The sequence below is a fragment of the Oncorhynchus clarkii genome, chromosome 3, assembly GCF_045791955.1.
Source record: "Oncorhynchus clarkii lewisi isolate Uvic-CL-2024 chromosome 3, UVic_Ocla_1.0, whole genome shotgun sequence".
Classification (NCBI taxonomy): Eukaryota; Metazoa; Chordata; class Actinopteri; order Salmoniformes; family Salmonidae; genus Oncorhynchus; species Oncorhynchus clarkii.
Window position 1 is genome coordinate 48,828,304 of NC_092149.1, and position 19,620 is coordinate 48,847,923.

The 19,620-nt window shown below is 41.4% G+C and overlaps 1 protein-coding gene across 2 annotated transcripts; it reads left to right on the forward strand.

The window, feature by feature from the left end:
• The first annotated feature begins 965 nt into the window (after window positions 1–965).
• LOC139396538 (gap junction gamma-1 protein-like) lies at window positions 966–19,134 on the forward strand. Of its 2 annotated transcripts, none has more exons than XM_071143527.1 (3): window positions 966–998; window positions 16,091–17,258; window positions 17,428–19,134. In XM_071143527.1, exons 2-3 carry the CDS (start codon window positions 16,127–16,129, stop codon window positions 17,439–17,441), a joined length of 1,146 nt encoding a protein of 381 aa, XP_070999628.1. In that variant the 5' UTR covers window positions 966–998; window positions 16,091–16,126; the 3' UTR covers window positions 17,442–19,134. The 2 variants fall into 2 exon arrangements, with proteins under 2 accessions (XP_070999628.1, XP_070999627.1); XM_071143526.1 differs by lacking the exon at window positions 966–998 and adding an exon at window positions 1,136–1,304.
• Window positions 19,135–19,620: the final 486 nt, after the last annotated feature.

Sequence of the window (19,620 nt, forward strand, 5' to 3'; positions counted from 1 at the left end):
AAACTGACATCCACAGTCATGAAGTCCTTTCGGCAAGCAATTTATTGAACACAATACATCTGCTTACTTTGCAATTGCCTACAGAGCGATGTGTAATACTGTGCCTTGTCGGCTTGCGTTCTGTGAATAGAGGAACAACAAAAACCATGATAATTGACTGACTGGTTGGCGACCAAATGGTAGGCTCCCCTGTTAAATTGATGAAATAATTTAAGAGGGAAATATACAGAATGTTCCCAATCTAGAAGAAATCTAAGGAATTTCTGTCTAGTTGATGATGTCATTGTGTGGATGAAAATACCCAGGAATCAGCATCTCCACCTCACAGAAGGCTGTAAAATACATATGATTTACTTCCTGAGTGTGCCAACTGATGACACTGGAGATTTTAAAGGTTATATGGAAGTATTCCCTCCCCTGTCTTGTCAAAGACAGTGTGAAAGAGGAATGGTCTCAAATAACAACTACTCCCGAATGCCCACTCCAACAGGAAGGCTATGTGCAACATAACAGCTGAGGGCTTGTTGCTGTACATCCCACAACAATGAGGATTGTAGCCCATTTCAAATGCCCACATCACCAGCATGCATGCAAAACTCAGCAGACTTTAATCATTAGGAATTTATCATACCATGACTAGGCAGTTGTCACAGCACGTCTAACGGAAAACTCACAAAAAAGAAATTGCCATTATTTTTTCTTAAATCTCTATCATAGGGGTGACTACATTTCATTATGACCAATGTGTACATATTCTACATTTTGGATATTTGATAGTTAGAAGATTCCTATTGATAGTGTACATAGTTTGAGATTATAAATCATTCTCTTACTTCCAGGCTAGCCACAGGCTATGAACTCTGGAGGGGAACATTATTTATTGAGAAATTGCACTGCTGTCGTGTAGTTGCAAAGTAAACGGCTACTCGCACGGCTAAATCTGTTTCGGTGGCACTATGTATCAAAGTGTATCTGAAAAACTCGAAGCTATGACTAAGGTAATGATGAATTAAGAGTGTCGACCATCCTTGTCTCAGATTTCACAAGGTCCTGAATAGGGGGGTGGGGTGCGCACGGGGGGAGGTGGATTTGGGGATGTTCTTTGTGTGTCCCGTATAAAAAAAAAAAATGTTTTAACCGCGACGGAGGAGAGACAGTCACATGCATATATCCAATCCCATGGTGTAACTAGTGAGACGTTTGTATTTTGTGGTGAGAAAGAGGGAAAAGTGTTCCGAATTTTTTGAAGTGGGTTTCGAACACAGGCTGAATTCAAAGAATTGAGAAACGCAGTCGGCTTCAAGGTAAGATTAATACACGTTTATCAAGCAACAAAACTGAGCGTTAATGTGTCCAGGCTGTTTTTCCATTTTACGAATGTTGTGCGCTTAGCTAGGTTAGTTGTATACATGTACCTCTTGAAGCAATTTTATTTTTCTCCAAATGTACTGCGTTTAACATGTGATATTGATAAGTAGCTAGCTAGTACATCGGTATATTGTTTGATTCGTGCTACTAGAGGTATCTCGCTAAATAGCAAGCTAACCAATTTACATGGTCTTGAATGGACAGTAGTTTGTTCCTTCATTGTGTGAAAGTGATGGAAGCAACTGAACGTGGATTTCATCACCTATGGCAAGGGTACTCAACTCTTACCCTCCGAGGTCCGGAGCCTCAGTTCTTTCTGAATTGCACACGCCTGGTATACCAGGTCTAAATCAAATCGCTGATTTGTAGGGGGAACAATGCAACAACAAAAAAAATGCAATGGAACTGGCATCGAGGTCCAGAGTTGAGTTTGATCGAACCCAGGCGGTGTCCAATCAGAAACGCATATTTTCAATAAGGTGTAAAAAAAAAAAATCATGTTAATTGGGATAATCCTCTAAGAAAACCAACGGTCAAAATCTCACGTAAGAAATGTATTGGGGTTTTAACCCTTGTAGGATGGTCAAAATTAGGGAGACTAAATCAATGGAGGGAAGAAAAAGGTGGTCGAAAAATCTGGAAAATCGCGTCGCCTAGTCTGGATACTCTGCGAGAATTAAGGCTACACACAGGTTTGACCTACCATTGAACTCGTCACCTTTCATATCAAATAAAACAATATGAGGTAAGATGGATATCGATTTTGAGACATGACAAATAATATTTTAATATTTTAGCAGGGTTGCCAATCTTTGGAGATATCTGAGGTTTCCTATCGCGATTGTCAATGCTGTCACCCCTAGCGGGGGTTTTAGGCACATGACAAGGGTGGAATAGAAATGTTTAAAATTCACAGGTCAGGTGTATTTAAGATTTATTTTAAAGTTGAATAAACACAACTCAACAACTTGGTTTGAAGTTACTATGATATTTTTTTGTGTGCATGAAATTTAGAGAATGGCAACTGGGGGAAATGAATTAGTTAGAAATGTTAATAGAATACAGTAGTTTATTTTACACAGAGGCCTGGTAAGCGCAACCAAACCGTGTCTTTCTGTCTTTCCTTGTCCATAAACTGCTTACAAGGTAAGGAAATCATTATGTAATGTTGTAATTTTATGTTGTCTAACAAGACAGCCTTACAACAGTTATTTCCAGTTTAGTGTTTTGTGCCAATATTAATCTCTCCTTGTTCATTTACAAAAATTGTATTTTATTTAACTAGGCAAGTCAAATAAGAACAAATTCTTATTTACAATGACAGACTACCCCGGCCAAACCCTTAGCCCGGACGACGCTGGGGAAATTGCGCGCCGCCTTATGGGACTCCCAATCACAGCCGGTTGTGATACAACCTGGAATCGAACCAGGGTCTGTAGTGAAGCCTCTAGCACTGAGATGCAGTGCCTTAGACCGTTGTGCCACGGAATGTTTTTTGAGACACCAATATGGAATTAATGTGGGTGAACTATCCCTTTAAAATAGGACTGTTGGAAATTCCACCTAGAGGTACACAATTATATAGAAAAGGATGTGGACAACCCTTCAAATGAGTGGATTTGGCTATTTCAGCCACACCCCTGGCTGACAGGTGAATAAAATCGAGCACACAGCCATGCCACCTCCATAGTCAAATATTGGCAGGAGAATGGCCTTACTGAAGAGCTCAGTGATTTTTTTTTTAAACGTGGAACCGTTGAAGTGCTGTTATTGTGAAGTGGAAAGTCTAGGTGCAACAACGGCCACACAAGCTCACAGACCGGGACCACCGAGTGCTGTAGCGCGTAAAAATCTGATTCTAGTGTTTCTTCTGTTGCAACACTCACTACTGAGTTCCAAACTGTCTCTGGAAGCAACGTCAGCACAACAATTGTTTGTTGGGAGCTTCATGAAATTGGTTTCCATGGCCGAGGAGCCGCACACAAGCCTAAGATCTTCATATGCAATGCCAAGTGTCGGCTGGAGTGGTGTAAAGCTCACCGCCATTGTACTTTGGAGCTTTGGAGACGTGTTTTCTGGAGTGATGAATCGTGCTTCACCAAATGGCAGTTCGATGGACAAATCTGGGTTTAGTGCATGCCAGAAGAACACTACATGCCCGAATACAACTGTAAAATTGGATGGGGGAAGAATAGTGGTATGAGGGTGTTTTTCATGGTTCGGGCTAGGCAACTTTGTTCCAGTGAAGGGAAATCTTAATGCTTTCTGTGCTTCCAACTTTGTGGTAACAGTTTGGGGAAGGCACTTTCCTGTTTCAGCATGACGATGCCCCTGTGCACAAAGCGAGCTCCATACATAAATGTTTTGTCAAGATCAATCCCCCCCCCCCCTTATCTGCAGGGTGCTGAAACTGCGGCTGAGCTGTTGTTGCTCCTAAACATTTCCACTTCACAATAATAGCACTAACAGTTGACCAGGGCAGCTCAAGCAGAGCAGAAATTTGACAAACTGACTTGTTGGAAAGGTGGCATCCTATGACGGTGCCACATTGAGTCACTGAGCTCTTCAGTCAGAGTGGTCTACTGCCACTGTTTGTCTATGGAGATTGCATGTATGTGTTCTCAATTTTATACAGCTGTCAGCAACGGGTGTGTCTGAAATAGCCAAATACACTAATTTGAAGGGGTGTGTGGGTGGCGTCATTAACTAGTTTATCAACCATTCCACAAATGTCTTGTTAACAAGCTATAGTTTTGGCAAGTCGGTTAGGACATCTACTTTGTGCATGGCACAAGTAATTTTTCCAACACTTATTTACATTGAATTATAAGTGAAGTAATCTGTCTGTATCACAATTCCAGGGGTTCAGAAGTTTACATACACTAAGTTGACTGTGCCTTTAAACAGCAAGTCCTGGCTTGAGAAGCTTCTGATAGGCTAATTGACATAATTTGAGTCAATTGGAGGTGTACCTGTGGATGTATTTCAAGGCCTACCTTCAAACTCCCTGCCTCTTTGCTTGACATCATGGGAAAATCAAAAGAAATCAGCCAAAACCTCAGAACATTGTAGACCTCCACAAGTCTGGTTCATCCTTGGGAGCTATTTCCAAATGCCTGAAGGTACCTCGTTCATCTGTACGCAGCCGTCATACAGCAGCCGTCATACAGCTCAGGAAGGACACGCGTTCTGTCTCCTAGAGATGAACGTACTTTGGTGCGAAAAGTGCAAATCAATTCCAGAACAACAGCAAAGGACCGTGTGAAGATGCTGGAGTAAACGAGGGCTTGGAAGCCGAAGAATACCATCCCAACCGTGAAGCAAGGGGGTGGCAGCATCATGTTGTGGGGGTGCTTTGCTGCAGGAGGGACTGGTGCACTTCACAAAATAGATGGCGTCATGAGGAAGGGAAATTATGTGGATATATTGAAGCAACATCTCAAGACATTAGTCAGGAAGTGAAAGCTAGAATCAGTTACACATTTGGGTTTACAATCTGTTTGGGCAAAATAATGTTGATAATCAGGTCACCCTTCCAAAATTCATGCTAAACGTGCCTTTTCAGTGTTACAGCCTAATTAACCTAGTGCTAAATTGCCAATGTCCAAACAAGGTGAATTTAATGTAGCTTATGGATCTGGGCTAATGAAAGTGGTGGATTCAATTCGACTTGGGTGGTGTACCTTATATACCAGGGTATTTGGAAATGGCAAAGTGATGGTTTTTCAATACATTTTCATATTTGTAATACTTTAAGTAAATACTTGCATATTGCGTTCTAAATTTCACCTGTCACATTATTTTGTATTATGAAGTTTACCGTAGTTCCCCAGAGCAGTTCAGCAGGTCACATGTTTGTTTGTAAATAGCACAAAGGGAGAAAGCAGGAGCAGGTGAGTCTAGCGGTGTATTGACAGGGGTCACGTTTTTTTGTTGTTGGTTAAATGGTGATCGGGGACGTGCAACTATAGTTTCCATTCACAGAAAATACATTAGTGCAACACATTCGGCAGAAATTGTATTTTCATCAGATGACGACAGAAGTGCAATGCTATTTGGCTGGCAGCCACAAGTGAGCATACATTGCTTTTTAATTGTATTTTTGTTGTTGCAAAAACGATGCGTGGCCATCATACTTCATAGAAAGAATGTAGCAAGCTACATTTCCTAATGTTTTTCTTAAAGTTAATCTGGCATTTTATCAGAGAAGTGTATGTTGGCTACCCTGAGAAAAGCCCGGGAGAAAGGTACATCAGTCAGAGCATCGTCGCAAATTCTCATCTGAGTGGAGAAGTGCAATTGAAGCACAAAATGAGTCTGATGAAATTACAATAGAAACCTTTTAGATCGCAGTTTACAAAACACAGCAAGATATGTTGTCATACGTGAAAAATTTAAGAATTCTGCGTTACCGCTACCCATGTAAGTAAGTGGCTGAATTAATAAGGTGATGGGGCATCATATTGTGTTAGCTTTCTGCCATGTTTTCGAAGTCAACGCCCTTTGGATGAGTTATCTTTACAGCTGCCACTGCTATCTTTTGATTTCCTAGAGGGTTTTTTTCTCCTCTGTTCTCGCCCTGTCTGCTCCTCCCCAATATTCTCCTCTCAGTTCTTGGCCGGTCTGCTTCTCCACCATCTTCTCTGTGCAGAGCAGGCAGGCCAGTTGCCCTAGCAACTCTAGACTCCACACAGACACAGCTTTGTACACATGTTGCTCCAGAGCAGGAACTGTTTTTCCTTCAGACAAGCATGCATCTCAACTTTGTTCATTTGCACAATGTCTCTCGTTCACATTTGCTTGTAACTCACCAAAAATTACATTCGGTAGCTGGATTGCCTGTCTTTGCAATTCGTTAAATCATTTTAGTTCTTTAACATATTTTGATAGCAGGCTCAATGGAAATTTGCTATTACTTGTGCTACATTTGGTAGCATTCTGGTATACACCTAATTTCCCCTTTTGGGGGGATGCCCACTTGTGTACAAAGACAATAATACCATAAATCCCGGCATGAGACAAGGACGATATGAACATCTGGATACCGCCCAACCCTATTTTAAATCAGTAGTAGTATGTGACAGCCTATTATCACATGCTGTCATAAGGAAGCATTTTGGGACAGGTGTGAAAGCAAATGTATTTCTTGACGTTTATGTTTACAAAACAGCTTTCAAGTTGCCATGCTGATATTTTGACTTCATAGACTTTGATCGGCGCTTAGAATGAACGTGCCTGTCCAGTCTGCCGTGGCTGCAGTCCACTCTAATCATAAGGGACATTTCTTTACGAACGCATCCAATCGCCTTGGTCCCGGTCCCTTATTAAACCAATTACAAGCTTCAATCTGCTGCGCTTCACAGTGCTGTGGCAGAAAGATTATGGATGTCCCGGGTGAAGCCGCCGCGGTTACAATGTTTGATGTAGAATTTCAGGCACATATATGCTCTGATTTTCAAAAAGATTTGGAGACACAGTTAAAAAGTTGACTCGCTCAATATACTTCAGCAATAAGGCCCAATGGGGTGTGGTATATGGCCTATATACCACGGCTAAGGGTTGTTCTTAAGCACGACTCAATGCGGAGTGCCCTTAGCCGTGGTATTTAGGTTATATATCATTAACCCCTGAGGTACCTTATTGCTTTTAAAAACTGGTTGCCAACACAGTAAGGCAAGAAACTACACATCTAAATTGAAAATGTTGCTTTCATAAATAAGTTAATGAATACATTCTGCCAGAAAAGTCTCATTGCTAGACTGGTTGCTATGCAACAACCACAGGCTAGCTAGCAAGCTTACATAAAATGTATGCAAAACATTTTCCTGTGGTTTAAATGTAACCAAAGGAATTCATGTTTCATGTTTGTTCATGTTTCAAACACATTCTCAAATGCCATTGAAATGGCAGCAGCGGTATGAGAACCAGCACATTCTTGAACATGCAATACAGCTTTCCTCAGTACGAAATCCTCGTCGACCCACTGTGCTGTCAGACTCATAATGCTCATGGGGCTGACATCGCTGGTCCTAATGTCAGTCGTGAAGCAAGTAGCTCATGGATTTGTTTTAACAATACTGTGGTACTCCGGTAGGGCAACATCTGAAAAATAGCGCCTACTTGGTAGTGTGTACCAGTACTCGACCAGTCGGTGAAAGCCAACATCATCCACGACAGAGAACGGTTGATTGTCAAGGCCAATGAATTCAATTATCTTGACGTTAAGGAATTTCGCATTTTGAGTTGTCTCGCTGAAATGTTCTTACTCTTTCAAATGACTGCTCGACTTGTTGACTGCTCGATCCACACAGTGGACATTGTGGGCTAGGTTAGGAATGCTGTGGTGCACGTGTAACGCTTTATTTTTTGTGGCGTCATTCTGTCATCTACCTACGTTATATACAGTGGGGCAAACAAGTATTTAGTCAGCCACCAATTGTGCAAGTTCTCCCACTTAAAAAGATGAGGCCTGTAATTTTCATCATAGGTACACTTCAACTATGGCCGACAAAATGAGAAGAAAAATCCAGAAAATCACATTGTAAGATTTTTAATGAATTTATTTGCAAATTATGGTGGAAAATAAGTATGTGGTCACCTACAAACAAGCACGATTTCTGGCTCACAGACCTGTAACTTCTTCTTTAAGAGGCTCCTCTGTCCTCCAATCGTTACCTGTGTTAAGGAGAAATCTGTCAGATTTTTTCTATATATTACGGAAAAAGCATTATCTGAGTACGGTGCTCAGAGCCCAAAACAGCCAAAATAAATATCAGCCATGTTGCGCAATCAACATCAGTCAGAAATAGCATTATAAATATTCACTTTTGATGATCTTCATCAGAATGCACTCACAGGAATCCCAGTTCGACAAATGTTTGATTTATTCCATAAAGTCCATAATTTATGTCCAAATAGTTTCTTTTGTTAGGGCGTTTTGTAAACAAATCCATAAGCGCGTTCAGGACCAGCTGAACATCGACTGAAAAGTTCAAAAAGTTATATTAAAGGGTGTAGAAACTTGTCAAACTAAGTATATAGAATCAATCTTTAGGATGTTTTTATCATCAATGTTCAATAATGTTCTAACCGGAGAATTCCATTGTCTGTAGAAAAGCAATGGAACGAGAGCTACCTCTCATGTGAAATGCGCGTGACTGAGATCGAGGCTGCTGCCAGACCTCTGACTCAATCCCCTCTCATCCAGCCCCCCTTCACAATAGAAGCCTGAAACAATGTTCTAAAGACGGTTGACATCTAGTGGAAGCCTTAGGAAGTGCAAAATGACCCATATCTCACTGTGTATTCGATAGGGGCTCAAAAAGTTCAAAAACTACGAACCTCAGATTTCCCACTTCCTGTTTGGATTTTTTTCTCAGGTTTTTCCTGCCATGTGAGTTCTGTTCTGTTATACACACAGACATCGTTCAAACAGTTTTAGAAACTTCAGAGTGTTTTCTATCCAATACTAATAATAATATGCATATATTAGCATCTGGGCCTGAGTAGGAGGCAGTTTACTCTGGGAACGCTTTTCATCCAAAAGTGAAAATGCTGCCCCTTATCCCAAAGAAGTTAATTAGGGATAGATGTCCCGTCGGGACAATTGTAAATCATGTAGCGCCATGTGTCGATCGCAGATTTTTAGAGAAACAATAAATGTCGGTCCATATAAGTGTCTTATATCGGCCGAAAGCTTTAAGCTTTAAATTCTTGTTAATATAACTTCACTGTCCAATTTACAGTAGCCTTTACTGTGAAAAATACCATGCTACTGTTTGAGGAGAGCTCAAAACAACACCTTTTTTCACAGCGACAGGTTTGATAAATTCACCTCTGAAGGTGAAATGTGTACTTACATTCTGAAATCTTGCTCTGATTTATCAGAGATGACATGAAGTGTTGCTTTGTTAGATGAAATCCTTTTTCATATCCTAAAAAAGGTCCATATAGCATGCACGATTGATTTTGTATTTCCACTTGTTCAGTTTGCAAAGAAAGGAATCTGAAAATCTAACCCTAAATGTTGTTTCAACCAGTCAAATTACGTTTATGTATTCCTCAGAGATCCTAGAACGTAACCAGACTTCACTATATCATTAGGAGTGTACTATATCCTATATGACACCAAATTTGGTCAGAGAGCGACGCCTTCATGGCGCGCCGATGACTCGGGCGGTGTTCACTTGTTTTGACTGTTACTTTGTCAAATAAGCACCAATCGGGGTCAAAAATAGCTAGATAGCCAATGAGCTTGGCTTTACGGGAGTATGTGGAAACCCTGTATCTGTCGCAGAATTTTGCAAGCCTTTTCCTTTTGGACAAAAATTGCAAGAATATGGAGAGTTATGAAAACTTACAATATGGCTACTAATACTGGAAAAGCCAAATCAATGTCCAAGTATACAGATTTGACGATATTCTTGCAGAAAAGTGTAATCTAAATGTACATTTTGGCAAATCGTGAAGGACACCTGGGTGACTTCACACAAATTGTCATGTAGCTTGCTCATACTTCAAGTTATTAGTCTGAAACTTTGCACATACACTGCTGCCCTCCTGTGGGCACCATCGGTATTACAACCTTTCTGGTGCATTTCAAAGATGGTGGTAGAAAATAAATACAAAAGAAACGGTTGTTTTTCTCCCTCGTATTTCTTCTATTGTGTCATTCTCCTGTGTCATTCTCCTACATTCAATTGACATTTCCACAAACTTCAAAATGTTTATTTTCAAATGGTACCAAGAATATGCATATCCGTGCTACAGGCAGTTAGATTTGTTTATGTAATTTTATGTGAAAATTGGAAAAAAGGACGCTATCCCTAAGAAGTAAGCGCATCACAGGATGCAGTGGCCAATTCATTGAAAGCTTTGGTTTGCTTAAAAAGAGCGGGTACTACCCATGTGCTAAAAATAATAATGCTAGAGGGAATTTCGAAGAGTTTTTTTTACGAGGTGCTGAATCCCCTATTCTTAACCACCAAGAATGGGCGGCTACAAATCAGACTGTAAACAAATATAAACAGCCTACCTATCAGTCTTGTAATTTCTTTCGCCCGGTCAGAATCAACTTGAAGGAAGAATCTTTTTTATTTGTTTCAGTCTTGCGCTGGTGTACTGGGGTGACGTCAGCGTAAATGTGTTAACATATGAGGTGTTGGCAGCTGCATAGTGTGTGTGGATAAATACTGTTAAAGTTGTAACCACAACTCTCTGTCCATCGCCGTTGCAATCTACTGGGAAGGCAAAATGTTCCAAAATTTGAGATTTAAACCATGGTGTTTCCTCCAATTCTATCGGCCCCACCACTCGCCATGGTAAAGAATTAGTTCCCTGCTGCGCCTCACAAAATTAAATTTTGAAATTAACTAATAAGATATATCATTTGTATTACAATGTGCACATAGGTTGCCAATGTTTAAACGGAATAGACAGATATTTACTTTAAAGGCAGGCCTACAACGTAGCGTAGGCGCATAGCCTATGCCTAGTGTTTTTTATATAGTACGTAAAAAAAAAAAAAAGTTATTCATTGGGGTTCACAGTGAGGAAGGGAATGGTTCGGTCGGATTACATGTACCGGTACACCCCTACTTTTTACTCTTTTGCTGCGTTTCTGTTTTGCATGTAATTTTTGTCCCAGAAGTGGGTTATTTATTTATTGCTGGGTAATTATTTTAATTTCAGATGTTGCGTTAGTGCAGAATTCTGTGTTTTTCACACATGGCATTCAATTTTAAGTTCCAAATTTAATTAGACTCTCTGTGATTATCAGAAACATCTCATCCATCCTCCAAACTGTCCAAACCATAAGCTTTCTCTCTGCCTGTCTGCAGACAGTGCGGCGAGGGTGTGTGTGTGTGTGTGGCAGGAGTAGCTGTCAGTGGCATTTTCGTTGCTGGGTTACGTTTTAATCCACAGGAATTTTAAAAGGGAAAAGCTTGACTGAATGGAATGGCTAGCCAAAATAAACAATGACTAGTCAATTAACACAATGAACACTGCTAGGGTTCTTTAACCCATCTGCAAATGAGACTGTGACAGAGAGACTGTGACAGAGAGACTGTGACAGAGAGACTGTGACAGAGAGACTGTGACAGAGAGACTGTGACAGAGAGACTGCCAGGGTAGAGGAGAACGTTGCAGCTAATGCTAATAGCCCACAAACTGCAAGTGCAATACACGGAAAATTGAGATGTATTCACATGAAGGAAAAAGTAGTAGATGGTGTGTCAGGTAAACATGTTTTGGTCTTTATGAGCAGTGTGGCGAAAGTCAAATCTAATTTTATTGGTCACACACACATATTTAGCATATGTTATTACGGTTGTTGCAAAATACTTGTGTTCCTAACTCCAACAGTGGAGTAATATCTAACAATACACATGCACCTAAAAAGTAAAATAACCTCATTTCGAAATATTAGGTTTTGAGCAATGTCTGAGTGTGTGTGTGTGTTTTATATATTATGGCAAGGTGCTCCATCATGCTGGAAAAGGCTTTGTTCTTCACCAAACTGTTCCTGGATGGTTGGGAGAAGTTGTTCTCTGAGGATGTGTTGGTGCCATTCTTTATTCACGGCTGTGTTCTCAGGCAAAATTGTGAGTGAGCCCACTCCCTTGGCTGAGAAGCAACCCCACACATGGATGGTCTCAGAATGCTTTACTATTGGCATGACACAGGACTGATGGTAGCGCTCACCTTGTCTTCTCCGGACAAGCTTTTTTCTGGATGCCCCAAACAATTGGAAAGGGGATTCATCAGAGAAAATTACTTTTCCCCAGTCCTCAGCAGTCCAACCCTGTATCTTTTGCAGAATATCAGTCTGTCCCTGATGTTTTTCCTGGAGAGAAATGTCTTCTTTGCTGCCCTTCTTGACACCAGGCCATCCTCCAAAAGTCTTCGCCTCACTGTCCGTGCAGATGCACTAACACCTGCCTGCTGCAATTCCTGAGCAAGCTCTGTACTGGTGGTGCCCCGATCCCGCAGCTGAATCAACTTTAGGAGACGGTCCTGGCACTTGCTGGACTTTCTTGGGCGCCCTGAAGCCGCCTTCACAACAATTGAACCGCTCTACTTGAAGTTCTTGGTGATCTGATAAATGGTTGATTTAGGTGCAATCTTACTGCCAGCAATATCCTTTCCTGTGAAGCCCATTTTCTGCAAAGCAATGATGACTGCACGTGTTTCCTTGCAGGTGACCATGGTTGACAGAGGAAGAGCAATGATTCCAAGCACCACCCTCCTTTTGACGCTTCCAGTCTTTTATTCAAACTCAATCAGCATGACAGAGTGATCTCGTCAACACTCACACCTGTGTAAACCAGAGAACCATTGACATGATGTCAGCTGGTCCTTTTGTGGTAGGGCTGAAATGCAGTTGAAATGTTTTTGGGGGATTCAGTTCATTTGCATGGCAAAGAGGGACTTTGCAAGTAATTGCAATTCATTTGATCACTCATAACATTCTGGAGTATATGCAAATTTGTGAAATATTTGTGTAATTCTCAACTTTTGGCCACGACTGTAGAAACATCAAGGATGATCAATGGAAACAGGATGCACCTGAGCTCAATTTTGTGCCTCTATTTTAGAATAAGGCTGTAACGTAACAAAATGTGGAAAAAGTCAAGGGGTCTGAATTAGAGGTCGGCCGATTAATCGGAATGGCCGATTTTAAATAGGGCCGATTTTCAAGTTTTCATAACAATTGGAAATCGGTATTTTTGGGCGCCGATTTGTTTATTTTTAATTTAACACCTTTTATTTAATCTTTATTTAACTAGGCAAGTCAGTTAAGAACACATTCTTATTTTCAATGACGGCCTAGGAACAGTGGGTTAACTGCCTTGTTCAGGGGCAGAACGGCAGATTTTCCCCTTGTCAGCTCAGGGGAACCAATCTTGCAACCTTAACTAGTCCAACGGAATAACGACCTGCCTCTCTCTCGTTGCACTCCACAAGGAGTTACGCGAATGCAGTAAACCAAGGTAGGTTGCTAGCTAGCATTAAACTTATCTTATAAAAAACAATCAATCGTAATCACTAGTTAACTACACATGGTTGATGATATTACTAGATATTATCTAGCGTGTCCTGCGTTGCATACAATCTGACTGAGCATACAAGTATCTGACGGAGCGGTGGTAGGCAGAAGCAGGCGTGTAAACATTCATTCAAACAGCACTTTTGTGCGTTTGCCAGCAGCTCTTCGTTGTGCGTCAAACATTGCGCTGTTTATGACTTCAAGCCTATCAACTCCCGAGATGAGGCCCGTGTAACCGAAGTGAAATGGCTAGCTAGTTAGTGCGCGCTAATTGTCGTTGTGTTGCTGGTTCGAGCCCAGGGAGGAGCGGAAGCTATACTGTTACACTGACAATACTAAAGTGCCCATAAAAACATCCAATAGTCAAAGGTTAATGTAATACAGATGGTATAGAGGGAAATAGTCCTATAATAACTACAACATAAAACTTCTTACCTGGGAATATTGAGGACTCATGTTAAAAGGAACCACCAGCTTTCATATGTTCTCATGTTCTGAGCGGAACTGAAACGTTAGCTTTCTTACATGGCACATATTTTACATGGAACATATTGCACTTTTAGTTCTCCAACACTTTGTTTTTGCATTATTTAAACCAAATTGAACATGTTTCATTATTTACTTGAGGCGAAATATATCAATAAAATCAATTAAGTTAAAATAAGTGTTAATTCAGTATTGTTGTAATTGTCATTATTATAAATACAAATAAATTGGCCGATTTGATCGGCATCTATGGTCCTCCAATACTCTGTATCGGCGTTGAAAAATCATAATCGGTAGACCTCTAGTCTGAATACTTTCCGCATGCTCTGTACATGTCGCAATGATTTTGCTTTTGTCAAATAAACCTGGGTCAATGGAAACCTGCCTACTGTCATACCTTGTTCATTGACTGCTTACAGGGTAAGGAAACCAATAGTAATTTGGGTGAAGTATACCTTTTAACATTTTTCAAATACATACACTGAATATAAATATAAATGCAACCATTTCAAAGATTTTACTGAGTTACATACAGTTCATATAAGGAAATCAGTCCAAATTCATTAGGCCCTAATCTATGGATTTCACATTAGGCTCACCCACTGGGGAGCCAAGCCCAGTCAGTCAGAATTAGTTTTTCCCAACAAAAGGGCTTTGTGGATGGATTATCTTGGCAAAGGAAAAATGCTCGCCTACAGGGATGTTAACAAATTTGGGCCCAATAAGCTTTTTGAATGAAAGATTTTTTTTGAATGAAAGATTTCTGGAATGTTTATTATTTCAGCACATGAAACATGGGACCAAAACCTTACATGTTGTGTTTATTTTTGTTCGGTGTAGATTCAATGGTTCTAAAGACGTTTCTAGGAAATGTACAGTGTTATACAGAGCCATGAGTGCATTGAACTCCAATCTTATATAGCGCAAGTGAACAGCAAACCTGTTTTTGTTTTTTAAACAAATAAAGCAACGCCTCCCGGCACAACACCTCTCATGTGACCTACTTGTGTGTATGGACTGACATATATGTGTAACTGGTTAATGCACACACAGTACATGTTAATGTATGTAAATTGTAAAGTCTTTTGTAAAAAAAAAAAAAATGTTTTTCGTGTCGGACCCCAGTAAGACCAGCTTTCGCCATTTGCTGTGGCTAATGGGGATCCCAATAAATCAAAGGATCAGCTCTGAAAAATATCTGTGGTGAAAATATCTAATGGGATTGTTCTAAAAAAAATATCAGAATTGGGCTGCACTGCTTTGATAACAAGGGAGTGAGCACCAAGTCTAGGTCCAAACGGTTCTTTAAAAGCATCTACCCCCCCCCCCCCCCAAGCCATACGACTGCTGAACCATATATATATATATATATATAAACTTTATTTAGTAAATATTGTCTCAATTGCATTGCTGGTTAAGGGCTTGTAAGTAAGCACTTCACGGCACGGTCAACATCTGTTTCATTCAGCGCATGTGACATTTGATTTGCGTTTGTAGCCCTAGATGGCTTGGAAGCTGGTACATGATTTAGACTTACAGCTGTTTTAATGAGAAGACATTCCAGTTGGGCCTAGTGATATAGGCCTATTGCATGAGATCCTTGCCCGAACATGTGCCTTCTCAAGAGGGAACTTCTGTTATCCACACTGAGCGGCCTTTGAGACACATTGCTGTTAATGCCACCTGGTGGACATTACTGATATCTTGCTGATGGATCACCACATTTTTGTCCTCTTACATAGAAAGTGGCCTACACTGTCAAACAGAAAAAGGCCTTCATCACTGGAGACACATTTTATCATTTTATTGGTACATGCAGGTGTATAACACATCTACACACTTCAGTTTGTTGGTGTACTTAATGTACTGCTGCCCTACAGGCAAAAGGTCTTATCTTCATATTATTTAGGCAGTTTCCATATTGTAATATTTGTGGGCACTGAATCTGATTTTATCTTTGGCTCTCACACTGTTGCAAACTCTCGTACTGAGGAGGAATCCCTCATCATTCTTCAGCAATGAGCTGCACGCTTCTGGTAGTTGAGGCTGATGTCATTATAGAGCCTGGTTAGACATTTCTTGAGAAATCTAATATTTGAATATTGATTCTAGATACTGCCTCACTTTCAGGTGCTCCTATACAATAGTCTAATTTGCTAATTTTCCCTCCCTCTTTCCCCCATATAGATCTGAAAGTCTCTCTCCCCCCACCCCGGAGGCACCATGAGCTGGAGTTTCCTGACGCGTCTCCTGGACGAGATCTCCAACCACTCTACCTTTGTGGGCAAGATCTGGCTCACACTGCTTATCGTCTTCCGCATTGTGTTGACTGCTGTGGGAGGCGAGTCCATCTACTACGATGAACAGAGCAAGTTTGTGTGCAATACCCACCAACCTGGTTGCGAGAATGTGTGCTACGACGCCTTTGCACCACTCTCGCACATCCGCTTCTGGGTGTTCCAGGTGATCATGATCACCACCCCCACTATTCTGTACCTGGGCTTCGCCATGCACAAAATCGCTCGCATGGACGACGATGAGTACAAGCCCCGTGGGAAGAGGATGCCGATGGTCAGCCTAGGGACCAACCGGAACTACGAGGAGGCGGAGGACAATGGCGAGGAGGACCCCATGATCTCCGAGGAGATCGAGTTGGAGAAGAAGGAGAAGCCTAGCAAGAAGCACGATGGACGCCGGCGCATCAAGCGCGACGGCCTCATGAAGGTGTACGTGTTCCAGCTGCTGTCACGGGCTGCTTTCGAGGTCTCCTTTCTGTTCGGCCAGTACATTCTCTACGGCCTGGAGGTGTCTCCCTCGTACGTGTGCATGCGCTCGCCCTGCCCCCACACAGTGGACTGCTTCGTGTCGCGTCCCACGGAGAAAACCATCTTCCTGTTCATTATGTATGCGGTGAGCACCCTCTGTCTGCTTTTCACTGTGCTGGAGATCCTCCACCTGGGTTATAGCGGCATACGGGACTGTTTCTGCCGCCCTCGTCCTCGCCCCCCAACCCCCCACCAACTGGCCAGCCAGCATCCCTCACAATGTGGCCGCCAGGTGCCCACAGCTCCTCCAGGCTACAACACAGTGCTGAAGAAGGACCCAAAAGGTATGCGATTGGATTACAACCTGGGCGACTCGGGCCGTGAGTCGTTTGGGGACGAGGCGTCGCAGCGGGAGCTGGAGAGGCTAAGGCGGCACCTAAAGCTGGCCCAGCAGCACCTGGACCTGGCCTACCAGAATGAGGACAACAGCAGCACTTCGAGGAGCAACAGCCCCGAGTCCAACGGGACGGCCGTGGAGCAGAACCGCCTCAACCTTGCCCAGGAGAAGCAAAGCAGCACCTGCGAGAAAGGTGAGTAGGCTGTGCCACGCGTCACAAGAAGTACATCTTCAGTAGTAATTTGCATGGCATATCTATGTTTTAATTTTTTATAGTGGATGGAATCAATGAATGGATGTTATGTAGACAATTTTACTCTATACTTCAAACTGACGTTAAACATTTTTCCCCTTGCCTTCAGGTTTACGAGCATAACTTTGTCATTGGTCCACCTGGCCCTCTCAGGATAGATTCTTGCATCTGGGACAGTAGGGGTACCAGGGAGCATTGTGTGGGGAAAGGTGTGTATGTGACTTGAGGAGGATGAATCCATCTTTCTTTCAGTGTTGAGTCCAGTGAACGTTCAAGGGAAACATGCCAAACTTAACGAGCAGCGCCTTCCTACCCAGCTATACTTGAGCACATCTGAAGAACCAAAGTGTCCACAAACTAGTTTTCAGAACATTCCTATTCGTCTCAGGGTAGCTGTGCTGTTTTTTGGGTGGGTTGGAATACTAGTGTTTCCTCTTGTTTGTAGTTTTTCCCTCTGCTGGAGTTTAGAGGTCAATCTTAAGTTTGCCTTCAACCTAAAACTGGAGTTTACATTTCAGCCATTCTAAGGTATGGGCAACCCAAGCGTGTTGCAAAAACATGTCAATGTGTAATTTTTTGTGTGTGTGTTTTGTGAGGAATAGGGAACCACGATGAGTCGGTGTTTGGGGATGTTAACTGGTATGGTAATAGTTGGTGTTAGAAGTGATATTATGGAGTGAATAACTGTCTTCCATGTGCAACAGCTTACAATGAGCAAATGGGTAACTATTTTGGGTCAACCACCAGAAACAACAGTTACATTTGAGTTGTAGCACAGCAATATGTAGTTTGCAGAAAGAGAACTAACCTGCTTTCATCATGAACCTCCCCCTTCCCATAAATCTGACTGTTGCCAAGTCTGGGAACTGGAAGCCTATTTTGGCACCTTTGTCCAAAGGATTTTTTAAAAACCTGGGTAATGCTTGAATTCATGTAAATTGTTATCTTGTCTGGTAATGTTAAACATGCTTTTGATACTGATTTCTTCCATTTTGTTAGTTTAACATGGAAAGTGTTTGGACGACATTGCAAGATTAAACCTTTAAGGTCAGGATGGCCAAATTGTAACTATGAAGTTTACTGTTGTCTTTTTGGGATTTCTACATTAACTGAGGGACTCAACAGATTGGGAGTTATTTTACATATTGAGGACCATCCACGATTTGTGGGTAACGCATCTATGCCATACACCAGTTGAACTCTGGGTCTTGTTCAGTAGGGCACAACATAGCAATATTTTGAAAGGGAAAATGTAATTAACCCTTCTTATAGGATAAGTTCCTGTAGTACCTCTCCAGTCCTGTTTTGTGCCTACTGAACATGAACCAGAGACCCAACATTTAAAAAAGATATATACAAACGACACATTTACTCTGTCGAATAGCATTTTCAGAAAGTAATTCAAGACCCCCACAATTCAGGGTTACATTTCTATATTGTTTTGTTCAGTGTTTTCTCCTGAAATTGGGACATGTAGATTTGTGGCTCTGTGTTACTTCTCTATGCAATTCAAAATGTATGCTCGGTTCAGTGTTCATTATTGAGGCATTGATGCAAGTAACATTCAAAAGCCTTCAAGCTGTTAATAATGACCCCCATGCTGCAGTCTCGGTGACTGTTGTAAATGTTATCATTGTTATCTTTTTATGGTTGAAACGACCCAATGCCTTGAATGTGATCTTATGATGCCATCAGTGCACACATTATATCAGCAGTGCCATTAAGTGTCAACTGTCATCTCAAACAATTTGTTTAAATACTTTTGTATGAATAGTATTTTTGTGCTCAATTTCTTAAATAAACTTTTCCTAATAAATCCATGTCTCCTGTGATGGAAAATGTTATTGTTTGTGCTTTTCCTTTAACACATTTCTGTGTTCATGCAAGCGACTGAATGAATCATCAGTATTTGGAATTTGGCAGTACGGCCAGAACCTGGTTTTGAGAAACGGCTATCCGTTTCAAGGTTTCAGCTTAGAGAAGAAGCCTCGTGAGGTATTGGTCTGTCGCATGCATGACCCAGTATTGGTCGGTCGGATGAACGAAGCAAACGTTTCGGGGATGTTGGCAAATTACACCTTATGAGGGTTTGATCCAGATTGTCTGAGCTTCCAGTATATCTGTCAAGTACTGTCCAAATAGTGCAGATGAAGGGGAGGAAACAAATATTTTTTTGCAATTGAGCCAAGGCCCCAGAAGTTATAAACTGTTATAAACACAACTGCAATATAACTGACATGCGTTATCTAGCATGATTACATAAACGATACAAGAGTTCAATACAGTAAACAGCATTGCTATA

Bases quoted from the DNA above. Each gene is read 5' to 3' on its own strand.
- LOC139396538 (XM_071143527.1), top strand. From the start codon at position 16,127: ATGAGCTGGAGTTTCCTGACGCGTCTCCTGGACGAGATCTCCAACCAC.